This window comes from Bubalus bubalis, chromosome 9, assembly GCF_019923935.1.
Source record: "Bubalus bubalis isolate 160015118507 breed Murrah chromosome 9, NDDB_SH_1, whole genome shotgun sequence".
NCBI lineage: Eukaryota > Metazoa > Chordata > Mammalia > Artiodactyla > Bovidae > Bubalus > Bubalus bubalis.
This window is the reverse complement of record NC_059165.1, coordinates 59,696,844-59,709,555: the sequence shown is the minus strand read 5'-3', so window position 1 is coordinate 59,709,555 and position 12,712 is coordinate 59,696,844. Positions and strand designations below refer to the sequence as shown.

General features: G+C 48.4%; 1 protein-coding gene across 1 annotated transcript in view; it reads left to right on the top strand.

Moving 5' to 3' along the window:
• CYSTM1 (cysteine rich transmembrane module containing 1) overlaps positions 1-9,923 on the top strand; it is a 57,121-nt gene extending 47,198 nt beyond the window's left edge. Inside the window, exon 3 of the mRNA XM_044947592.1 lies at positions 9,739-9,923. Within this exon, the coding sequence (XP_044803527.1) occupies positions 9,739-9,848 (110 nt within the window). The 3' untranslated portion in view covers positions 9,849-9,923. The remainder of the gene's footprint in view (positions 1-9,738) is intronic.
• Positions 9,924-12,712: the final 2,789 nt, after the last annotated feature.

Below are 12,712 nucleotides of genomic sequence, written 5' to 3'. Positions count from 1 at the left end.
CTTCCAAGGAGCAAGAGTCTTTTAATTTCATGGCTGCAGTCACCGTCTGCAGTGATTTTGGAGCCCCCCAAAATAAAGTCAGCCACTGTTTCCATTGTTTCCCTGTCTATTTGCCATGAAGTGATGGGACTGGATGCCATGATCTTAGTTTTCTGAATGTTGAGTTTTAAGCCAACTTTTTCACTCTCCTCTTTCACTTTCACCAAGAGGCCCTTTAGTTCTTCACTTTCTGCCATAAGGGTGGTGTCATCTGCATATCTGAGGTTATTGATATTTCTCCTGGCAATCTTGATTCCAGCTTGTGCTTCATCCAGCCTGGCATTTCTCATGATGTACTCTGCATATAAGTTAAAGAAGCAGGGTGACAATATACAGCCTTGACGTACTCCTTTCCCGACTTGGAACCAGTCTGTTGTTCCATGTCCAGTTCTAACAGTTGCTTCTTGACCTGCATACAGATTTCTCAGGAGGCAGGTCAGGTGGTCTGGTATTCCCATTTCTTGAAGAATATTCCACAGTTTGTTGTGATCCACACAGTCAAAAGCTTTGGCGTAGTCAATAAAACAGAAGTAGATGTTTTTTCTGGAACTCTCTTGCTTTTTCAATGATCCAGTGGATGTTGGCAATTTGATCTCTGGTTCCTCTGCCTTTTCTAAATCCAGCTTGAACATCTGGAAGTTCTCAGTTTACGTACTGTTGAAGCCTGGCTTGGAGAATTTTGAGCATTACTTTGCTAGCATGTGAGATGAGTGCAATTGTGTGGTAGTTTGAGCATTCTTTGGCATTACCTTTCTTTGAGATTGGAATGACAACTGACCTTTTCCAGTCCTATGGTCACTGCTGAGTTTTCCAAGTTTGCTGGCATATTGAGTTCAGCACTTTCACAGCATCATCTTTCTGGATTTGAAATAGCTCAACTGGAATTCCATCACCTCCACTAGCTTTGTTCATGATGATGCTTTCTAAGGCCCACTTGCCTTCTCATTCCAGGATGTCTGGCTCTAGTCCAGTCATCACACCATCATGGTTATCTAGGTCATGAATATCTTTTTTGTATAGATCTTCTGTGTATTCTTGCCACCTTTTCCTAATATATTTTGCTTTTGTTAGGTCCATACCATTTCTGTCCTTTATTGTGCCCATCTTTGCATGAAATGTTCCCTTGGTATCTCTAATTTTCTTGAAGAGATCTCTAGTCTTTCCCATTCTGTTGTTTTCCTCTATTTCTTTGCATTGATTGCTGAGGAAGGCTTTCTTATCTCTCCTTACTATTCTTTGGAACTCTGCATTCAGATGCTTGAATCTTTCCTTTTCTCCTTTGCCATTTGCTTCTCTTCATTTCTCAGCTATTTGTAAGGCCTCCTCAGACAACCATTTTGCCTTTTTGCATTTCTTTTTCTTAGGGATGGTCTTGATCATTGCCTCCTGTACAGTGTCACAAACCTCTGTCCATAGTTCTTCAGGCACTCTGTCTATCAGATCTAATCCCATGAATCTATATGTCACTTCTACTCTATAATCGTAAGGGATTTGATTTAGGTCATACTTGAATGGTCTAGTGGTTTTCCCTACTTTCTTCAATTTAAGTCAGAATTTGGCAATAAGGAGTTCATGATCTGAGCCACAGTCAGCTCCCGGTCTTATTTTTGCTGACTGTATAGAGCTTCTCCATCTTTGGCTGCAAAGAGTATAATCAGTCTGATTTCTGTATTGACCATCCGCTGATGTCCTTGTGTAGAGTCTTCTTTTGTGCTGTTGGAAAAGGGTGTTTGCTATGACCAGTGCATTCTCTTGGCAGAATTCTAGTAGCCTTTGACCTGTTTCATTTTGTATTCCAAGGCCAAATTTGCCCTTTATTCCAGGTATCTCTTGACTTTCTACTTTTGCATTCCAGTCCCCTATGATGAAAAGGACATCTTTTTTGGGTGTTAGTTCTAGAAGGTCTTGTGGGTCTTCATAGAACCATTCAACTTCAGCTTCTTCAGCATTACTGGTTGGGGCATAGACTTGGATTACTGTGATATTGAATGGTTTGCCTTGGAAACAAACAGAGATCATTCTGTCATTTTTGAGATTGCACCCAAGTACTGACCCAGGAGAAGGGAGCAGTGACTCCACAAGAGACTGACCTAGACTTGCCTGTGAGTGTCCAGGAGTCTCCGGTGGATGCCTGGCTCAGCAGTGGCCTGCTGCAGGGTCGGGGCCATTGAGTGTAGCAGTGCGTGCGTGGGACCTTTTGAAGGAGGTCACCATTATCTTCATCACCTCCACCATAGTTTGGTCTCAGGTCAAATAACAGGGAGAGCACACAGCCCCACCCTTCAACAGAAAATTGCGTTAAAGACTTACTGAACGTGGCCCCACCCATCAGAACAAGACCCAGTTTTCCCCACAGTCAGTCTCTCCCATCAGGAAGCTTCCATAAGCCTCTTCTCCATATCCATCAGAGGGAAGACAGAATGAAAACCACAGTCACAGAAAACTAACCAAACTGGTCACATGGACCACAGCCTTGTCTAACTCAGTAAAACTATGATCTGTGCTGTGTGGGGCCACCCAAGACGGGTGGGTCACGGTGGAGAGGTCTGACAGAATGTGGTCCACTGGAGAAGGGAATGGCAAACCACTTCAGTAATCTTGCCTTGAGAACCCCATGAACAGTTATGAAAAGGCAAAAAGATACGACACTGAAAGATGAACTCCCCAGGTCAGTAGGCGCCCAGTATGCTTCTGGGGAAGAGTGGAGAAATAACTCCAGAAATAATGAAGAGACGGAGCCAAAGCAAAAACAACACCCAGTTGTGGATGTGACTGGTGATGGCAGCAAGGTCCGATGCTGTAAAGAGCAATATTGCATAGGAACCTGGAATGTCAGGTCCATGAATCAAAGTAAATTGGAAGTGGTCAAACAGGAGATGGCAAGAGTGAACGTCGACATTTTAGGAATCAGTGAACTAAAATGGACTGGAATGGGTGAATTTAACTCAGAAGACTACTGTGGGCAGGAATCCCTTAGAAAAAATGGAGTAGCTGTCATAGTCAACAAGAGAGTCCAAAAAGCCAGCTCCCCTCTGATGAACCTCTTTTTTTTCCTGCAATGGCACCCCACTCCAGTACTCTTGCCTGGAAAATCCCATGGACGGAGGAGCCTGGTAGGCTGCAGTCCATGGGGTCGCTAAGAGTCGGACACGACTGAGCGACTTCACTTTCACTTTTCACTTCCATGCATTGGAGAAGGAAATGGCAACCCACTCCAGTGTTCTTGCCTGGAGAATCCCAGGGACGGGGGAGCCTGGTGGGCTGCCGTCTCTGGGGTCGCACAGAGTCGGACACAACTGAAGCGACTTAGCAGCAGCAGCAGTGCCTGAAACCAAAAAAAAAAAAATTTTCCTAGTTCTGTTTAGCATCCAAAATCATGGCAGTTGTTTTCTTATATTCAGGGGCAGCGATGTTGGGAGTTTGTGGGTTCTGAGTCTATTTCTGTTCTCTTACCTTTTCTCTCATCACTTGTTCCCCCGATTGCCTGGTTCTAAGCGTCTTTCTTGCTGCTCAGCAGGCTGTGAAATAACAGATCCTGCGGTCAGGCCCCATCACCACCACTCCCTCCTTGGGAGTTCAGGCCATGATGACTCTTACCAGTCAGGAGAGGTCGGGGCTGGAACACAGCTGGGCCAGCCTACAACACTGCCTGTTTGTAAGTGAGCCGCTCAAAGCCCGCGTTTCTCTAGGTTTTCTTGTGAAGGAAGGAACGCAAGGACAGGGCAGTAATGGGCTGGCATTCCTGTCTCTTCAGCTCACCAAAAGGCCTTGTCCAGGCTCTCTGGTGATTACTGGTGCCCCCAGCATGGCGTGCCAGTGCGCTTCCTCAGCTGGCTCGTGGGCTTTTCCGTCCAGGCTGTCTGTGAGCCGCCTGAGTCAGGCCCGGTGTCCTTTATTCCCAGACTCCCCTGCAGAGTTGGCCATGTCAGGGAAATGAGAAGTGAGCGTGTGGGCTGGGAGGGACCCTGAGCAGTGTCTCTGTCTCCTTGGCACATCCTCTGTCTGTGAGGTCCGGCTGGAGCGTTCTGGAGGGGTCTTCGGGCCAGAGGGTGGGCAGGCACCTGACTGGCAGAGCATCCCTCCTCTGAGGGGTGGCAGGATCCACCATACCACCAGCCCAGGAGAATGGCCACAGCTGCTGGCGCAGAACGGCCCTGGGGCACCAGCCCACAGAGCTTTGCCTGCTGGGAAGCAAAGCTCTGATCCGTATCCCTTTCCCCAGGTGTTGATATGCTTGGAACCCTCTCAAATAAGCAGAGGATGAGAGTGTAGGCTTTATCGTTTTAACCACTCTTAAGTGTACAGTACGGGTGGCAGTGAGCCTGTTGACATTATTGTGCAGCCGTCACCACCATCTGTATCCAAAACTTGGTTCATCACCCCAAACTAGAACTCCTTACCTGCTAGCCCCTGGCAACCACCATCCCACTTCCTGTCTCTACGAATTTGACTCCTTTAGGTACCTCATGTAGCAGGAGTCTTACAGTATTTGTCCTTCTGTGACTGGCTTACTTCACTTAGCAAAATGTCTTTAATCCATGTTGTGTCATATGTCAAAATTCCTTTCTTGGATTGAAGAGTATTCCATTGTATGTGTAAACCGTGTTTTGTTTATCCTTTCGTCCACCGGTGGATACCTGGGTGGCTTCCACCTTTTGGTAATGCAAATACGCTGCTGTGGACATAGGTGTGCAAATACCTGTCCAAGCGCCTGCTTTCAGTTCTTTTGAGTAGGAGTTGTAAAGCACAGGAGAAGGATGTCTTTGAAGGTCAGTTTCTGATGACTCACCCTTCTCCACTGAGAGCTGGGCTTATGGGCCAAAAGGAAGCTTTACTCATGGCCTAATTTTAGACTATAACGCAACCACCACTGGTCACTCATAACATCAGGCTTCCTTTTGATATTTGATAGGATTTCACAACATGTTAAAATTCCAGTTTTATGTATTAGCTTTTGTTGACTACACTTAGCTGGCGACTCCCTTGTGATTGTGGCAGCCCCTTGTCACTCAGCGGTGGGCATTGACCCTCGGCAGTGCGCTTCCTTACAGCTGGCTTGTTCCAGGGGTGCAGGCTCTTGCTGACTTCGCCCCTCCTCACCCGAGTTGAGCTGGTCTTCTGGCCTTGTCCCCACCCCTGGCTCCGTCTTGGGACCCAAAACCCTGAGCCTCTGCCAGCTGAGAATATTGAAGTCACTTGTCTTCAACTCCCAGCAGCTTTGGGCAGTCATGGTGTTATCCCCCAGGTCTACTGGTTCTCATCATCTGTTTTTATTTGATCCGGTTTTCTTACACAACATTTAGCATTATTCGAATTATATGTCATTTTTTCCCCCAGGAAAATAAAATGCTTTTCTGAAACAGCTTGGCATTTGGAGTTGCCACAGGAAGTGGTCTTCCCCGCACCAGCTTAGACCAGCCTGAGGCCCACGGTGTTGGTGAGGTGGACACATCCAGGGATGACAGGCCTTCAGCGGATTCACCTGTCCTGTCGTGGGTCCCTCGACCTCTAGAGGAGACTTCTTTGGCCAGTGCCCATCTGTATTTGCCAGACCAGTTAGGAAGTGGACATGGGAGCACTGGGAGAAGACCTGCTCCCTGCACTCGAGGACCTTTATAGTCCTTTATAGTCTGTTAATAGCTATGGCACTCAGAAACCCTGAGGATAAACCAGCCATTTCTGAGGCAGTCCTGTTTTCTTACCTGTTCCAGCGCTTCAGGTAAACAGAAAGCACTGCTGGCCCACAAAGGGAAAGGCCGAGCTCTTAGCCCCAGGCTGCGTTCTAGACACTGACTGACTACTGCGCAAGCAGCCTCCCCTTTTCATCTGAGGACTGCCCTCGGGCCTGTCTCTGTCTCTGCTTGGTATTTCTCAGACCAAGGTTTCTGAATGATTGTACTGATAGGTGATAGCAGCAGATCCGCGTCAGAAAGATCTGGGTTGGGCTGGACCAGGTCGGAAAGGCTTCTGGGAGACGCAGGGAGCCCCAGGTGAGGGTGCTGTCCTGCAGGCGGCCATTCTAGTCTCCTGAGGGTTGCCTTATTTGGCTCTGGTTTTAGATGCTGGAGGAAGAAGGGAGGAGTTTACCTTCAAACAAACAGATAAGATGCTTCTCAGAGCGTCTGAAAGATCTGTGTGTTGAGTCGAAGGGGAGAGCCTTTCACATAGTAACCCAACCTTGAGCACTATCTCTGGCCTGACCCTGGGAGGAGCCTGCAAGTGGATCAGGCCACTATTCCTGGCGCTGACGTGGAGCACAGGGGCACTTCTCTGCCCTGGGGCAGGCGAGCAGTTCTCTGGCAGAGAGAGGAGGAGAGTAAGCTGTTCATGGGGTGCACAGCCAGACCTGGGAGGGGGGCTGGCATCTCTGCTCAGGTGTCACAGGCTGGATGGGAAGGTGGATGACTGGCAGGTGGTCTGGGAGGTCCTGTGCCACCCACTGTGGACTCTCCCGCTGGGTCAGTGCCCGGGTCTCAGCAGGCGGGGTGGGTTGTCGCTGGCCGCGGGTCTGGCAGTCAGGACGCAGGTCTGTCTCTGGTCCTTGGGTTACACCTTGTACTGTTGTCCTGTTTATTCCCCTGCTAACCAGGTCCCTCTTCTGTCCCAGGCTCCCTGTCCTGGACTCGCTCTGAACTTCCCAGAGTCGCACCTCCCTAACCCTGAACTTGGGCTCTGATGCCTTGTGGTTGGTTGAGGCCGAAGGAAAAGTGACAGGGAATGACAGAGAGAGAGAGAGAGTGTGAGTGTGTGTGTGTGTGTGTGTGTGTGCGCGCGCGCCTAAGTTGGGGTGAGAGCAGGGCCTAGAATTGCGGGCAGCTCTCCTCCAGCAGTCTTCCGTCCTGCTGTGGGGGCCGCGGAGGTGGGGGCCTGACTCTGTTCTGCCACTCCCCTCCTCCGGGCTTTGGGCACACCCTCCCTCCGGCGGGACCTGTTACCCTCTGCACAGTGAAGGACTAGGTGACCTTGCAGGCCCTTGGCTCCCAGAACAGCCTGTAACTGCCTCCTGGCCTCTGGTTTATTTCTGAGTCCGGGTGAGCCCCCGAACCCCTTCTCTCTACCTGTGTGTAGGCTACCTCTTTAGTCAGTCCTGGGAGGGGTCTCCCTGAGAGTCAGTCATTTTAACATGGTAATAACACCAATGAGCATTTATTGAATAGTGACAATGTGCTGGGCACTGTGCACGTCTAATCTCCTTATTTTCCCTGCAACCCTGTCGGGTATAGATTACTGGTGTCACTCTTATTTTACAGCACAGGAAGCTGAGGCTAAGAGAGGTTGTCACCTGTTTGTTACATGGCCAACCAGTAGATAAGCCTATATTTAAATCCAATTTGATACATCTTATTAAAAATCTCTGTTCTGAAATTCTAATTGTGGTCTCTCACTAAATTGGAGCAGAGTGTCTGGGAATTGAGACCTGGACTGGGGCAGCCATATCTGATAGGGAAGTTTCTGCCCTGCTTCTCTGAACTTCCCCATCTCTGAAATCTGATGAGAACTCACTGCCTACTTACCCCACTCCTACTCCTGTTCAACCTCGGGTTCCTAGGAAGAGACACTGGAACCTCTGGGGCTGCTTTGGGGGGACAGGGGTCTGTGCTGGGGGGCTGGGTCTGTGCTGGGGGGCCGGGTCTGTGCTGGCGGGGGGCGGGGGCAGGTCTGTGCTGGGGGGCTGGGTCTGTGTGGGGGCTCTGCTGAAGTGGTGGGAGCAGAAAGATCTTGATGTTGGCACTCAAAGCAGTGTATGAGAGGGGAGCCAGGAGGGGTGGTGAGGGACCTGAAGGCGGTCCCTGGCAGATCACGGGCTCCCCGGGGTTTGCAAGGCTAGACCGACTTTACCTGCTCCTCGGCGCCCTTTATGCCAGACCAGGCTCAGGTGGGCTCCTGACTCCCTCCTGCCCAAACCCGGAGTGGAAGAGAAGAGGCTGGGGTTGGTTTGGGAAATGCCAGCAACTCCTGTCACTGGAGAGGGAAGAGTGCAAAAGGAACCCTGGAAGCGGGGCTGTTGGGGACCTGGTATGGTGGCGGGTTTTCTGGCTCATGGGGCCCAGCCTTAGGAATTGCACCAGCGTGAGGACCCCCTGGTCTCCAGGCTCCTTGTGGGGGGAGTGGTGATCTGATCCAGCCGCTGCTTGCCAGGTTGGCCCAGCAGAAACCCTAGCTTGTGCCTGGGGCTGAGTCAGCAAGGCCTGAGGGAAATCAGAATTGCGTTGAAGGCAAATCTGATGGGTCAAACTCCAGGTCATAGGGGCCACCAGGCCCAGCTGTGGAGGGAGCAGCATCACTGGGACCACAGGTTAGGGGAGCTGGGCCGAGGGTGGTCTGTAGGTGATCGTGACACTGGGGAAGACATCCGGGACTGAGGCCAGCGCCACCAGGGAACCCGGATCAGTCGATGCCAGCTGCCCCCAGAGAAAGCCCCAGAGCTAGCACAGTGGCAGAGGCGAGGGGGGGTCTAAGCTGTGCTGAACCTGGACAGCCCTCCCTCCTGCCCACAGGACCCCAGCAGTGGCATGGAGGAGCAGCAGCTTTGAGTGGGACTTTGGAACTGGACGAGCCTGGATTTGAGAAAAACATAAAATGCAAAAGCAGAGTAAAAGCCCCTCCCCCCCCACATTCTGACCTTTGTTTCTTATATTCTTTCAGATATCTGTCTGTATGTCTGTGTGTATGTGTATCCTTTTCATTGTACAAACATAACAAGCACACTGCTGTATACCTTGCTTTTATCCTTTGCTTAATTTATTGGCAGGATGGAAGAACCATCTCCTTCTTCTTAATGGCCATTTAGTATTCTATTCTATGGGATGTATTAGCTTACCTAGTCAGTCTCCAGGTGATGGACATCAAGGTTGTTGGTAGCTTGGGGTTATTTTGATACAGCCGCAATCACAATGTACACACATTTTTGAACAATGAAACAATTGTTTCTATAGAAAAACCCTAGATACAGATTTTGTGGGTCAAAACTCTATGCAGCACCCTCCCCCCACACACACACACATTCTCTTTCAAAGGGCTTCTATAAATTCACACTCCTGCAAACTGTTTGAGAGTTACAAATGATAGTAACAGAGCTGTTGTGAGGATTAAATGAGACAATGTGTAAAGCTTTCAGTCAGTGCCTGCCGTATCTGGCTGCAGGGCGGGCCTCACCACAAACTTTAACTTTGTCCAGGCAGGTACTGGGTCGTGTTTGGTGGTCAGCTTGGGGAAGGGGAGGTGGCAGGCAACAGTGATCTGACAGCTGACTTCGCTGGTGGCTCAGACGGTAAAGCGTCTGTCTACAATGCGGGAGACCTGGGTTTGATCCCTGGGTCGGGAAGATCCCCTGGTGAAGGAAATGGCAATCCACTCCAGTACTCTTGCCTGGAAAATCCCATGGACAGAGGAGCCTGGTAGGCTACAGTCCATGGGGTCGCAGAGTCGGACACGACTGGGCGACTTCACTTTCACTTTCAAGCAGATGCCACCTTCACTCCCACATCCAGGAAGCTACCTGACACGTGCAGGTAGTGACACCGGGGCGGGGCGGGCAGATAGGCGTGGCTCCCCTTCCCGGAGCTGACAGTCTGGAGAGGGAGGGAGACTGGAATCCGGCTCCTCACGTGCGCTAGGTGCTTGAGCAGCACGGGCCGCCGCGGCTCACAGTCGCCTCTGACTGGGTCTCTCTCTCCCCGCCCCTCCCCTGCCCCCCAGCGTACGTGGTGGAGCGGGAGAGGAAGACGGAAGACACCGGGTGTCAAGCGGCCCTGGCTGCGTGCTGGGCCGCTCTCTGCTGCTGCTGCCTCCTGGAAAGCCTGGACTGAGCAGCGGCGCCCCAAGTGCTCCCTGCAGGCCCGCTACCTTCTGTTACTGGAATAAAAAACTAGTGCTGCACAGTTGACAGTTTTTCTTTCATTAAAAATTACCTCATCTGCAGACTTCAACATTTTAGCATCTGGAATGGGTGTGAAATGGTATCTCGCTATTTTACCTTCCCTGCTTACTAGTGACCTTGAACATAAATGTTTTTGACTTGTCTTTACCAATCTTGTGACTTGTTTGAGTCTTAGCCCATTTTTTCTACTTGTTTGTCTTCTCTTACTGATTAGTAGGGAAACTTAAAAATTCCACACACTAATATTTGTCACTTTCATAGGTTTGGAAATATCTTCTGCCTGTTTCTTAACATTTTTATAGTGTGTTTTCTAGTATGAAAGTTTCTAAATGTTATGTTTATCAATCTTTCCCTCATGCTTTGTGTGTTTTAATCTTCGATGCAAAGATAAGTCTATATTTCTTCTAAAACTTTTTAACAGTCTTTAGTCCACCTAAATTGGTTTTTGATTACGGTGTAGGATAGGGTTCTGGTTTTTTCTGTTTTGATAGTTCCAATACCATTTATGGATTAGGTCACCCTTTCCCCATTGATTTAAAATAAGATTTGTCATACACCAAATTCCCACATACAAATAGGCTAGAATGGGGAGTCTGGTGTGATAAGCATCTTCGCTGCGCCCCCCCCCCCCCCCCCCCCCCCCCCCGCCCCGGACATGTGTACCCACATACCCTTTTCTTCTTTAGAACTTTCTTGGCCTTTTACTCATTTAATCAGGACTTTAGGATGCGTGTGTCATCCTAAAATGACACACTGTCATGGAAAGCTGCCATGTCTGACTTTGATTTAGAATAAATGGAGGAGAACTGACGTATTTAGAGTGCTGTCTTCCTATCAGGAACATGATTTCTCTTAATTTTTAAAAAACTGTTTATTTACGGCTGTGCTGGGGAGGTCCTTCTGAACAGCAGCAAGTATAGATCCTTCATAACCATCATTTCAGTCTGATAGATTTTTCTAGTATAAACTGTTCTGTAAGAAACTCCCCATGTAACTGCAATGTGGAATAGATACTGTGGAACTGCAGTTGAGGCAAGGAGGGGCCGTCACCTGCCTCTTGTCTAGAATCCCGGGGACCTGAGGAATACATCTGAGAACCTTAGTTGGTCTGGATTTTCCAGCACATTTGGCCAAGGGAGATTTGGGCTGAATGGTTTCTCTGCCCTATAATGTCCTTCCGAGATACTGCCTTGTAAGCAGAATTAATCAGTCTGAAGATCTGGGTGTAGTATTCCATTGTCTGGAGATAACAGTTACCTATTGTTTACCTATTCATTTACCTATTGAAGGACATTTGGGTTGTTGCCACTTTTAGGTGATTATAAATTTATGTACAGGTTTTTGTGTGAACATAAGTTCTCATTTCTCTAAGAAGTATGATTTCTGGCTTAAATGATTGTGTATTAACTTTAAGAAGCTGTTTTTCAGAGTGGCTATACCATTATGCATCCCTGTCAGCAGTGACTGGGGGTTCCAGTTGCCCTGTGTCCTTGTCAGCACTTATTGTCAGTGATTTTAATTTTAGCCACTCTGATAGGTGTGGTTTTAATTTGCATTTTTTAAATGGCTAATGATGTTGTCATGTATTTGTTCTTCTCAAATCCTGTTTGGTGACATGTCTGTTGACTTCTCACTGTGGAGTTTTGAGAGTGTTTCTACATTCTAGATACAAGGTTTGTACTGGATGTTATTTCCATGTATTTTCTCCCAGTCTGTAGCTTGTCTTTTCATCTCAACCATGTCTTCCATAGTGCACAAGTTTAAATTTTGATTAAATCCAAACTATCATGCTTTTGTTGTTAGATTGGAGAACTCTTTGCCTAACTCCGGGTCATGAGGAATCTGTCTTCTTCTAAATTTTTATAGTTTTACATTTAGATCTATGAGCCATTTGGGGTTGTTTACATAAAATGTGAGGCTTAAAATGGCTGAAGTTCTTGGGGTTTTGTGTGCCAGTCATTCGTTTGGAAAGACTGTCCTTTCTGCATGGAGTCGCTCTCGCGTTTGTCACAGTTGGCGTGTTCCTGTGGCGCTGCTGCTGTCCTGTGCTGCTCCTGTCATCTGGCAGTCCCTCCTCCTGAACTGACTGTCGTGACTCCTGTAGCTTTATATTAACCTTAAAATAAGGTAGCATTAAGTCCTCCAACTTTATTCTTTTTCCATATTTTTTGTTATTCTAGTTCTCTTAATTTTTTCCATATATTTTAGAATCAGTTTATCTATAAACAATGGTTGGGATTATGATTAGAATTGCATTAAATCTATAGATTATGAGGCTTGGCGGGTATTTAATGGCACGACTTGTTCCCTCCTGGGCTTCCCTTGTGGCTCAGCTGGTAAAGAATCCGCCTGCAATGCAGGAGACCTGGGTTCAATCCCTGGGTTAGGAAGATCCCCTGGAGAAGGGAAAGGCTACCCGCTCCAGTATTCTGGCCTGGAGAATTCCATGGACTCTATAGTCCATGGGGTTGCGAAGAGTTGAACACGACTGAGCGCCTTTCACTTCACTTGTTCCCTCTTATATGCCATAACCTCTAATGAAGCCAGGCAGCCTGCTCCCTCATTTGCTCTGTTGTGGTAATTCTAGCTTATGATTGATTGTATTGGTGTCTTTTGAAGCTTTGCGGTAGAGGTGTGTCTACATCGAACTGAGTAGGAACAGTCATGAAAAGATGACCAGTATGTTGAGGGGCTTGTGGGCCAAGTCATGCTCTGAAGCAGGTCAGCCACCATCATTAGCAACCTTGATCTCTGCCTCCTTCCTGAGTAGGTTGTGAGCAAGACCTGCTGGTC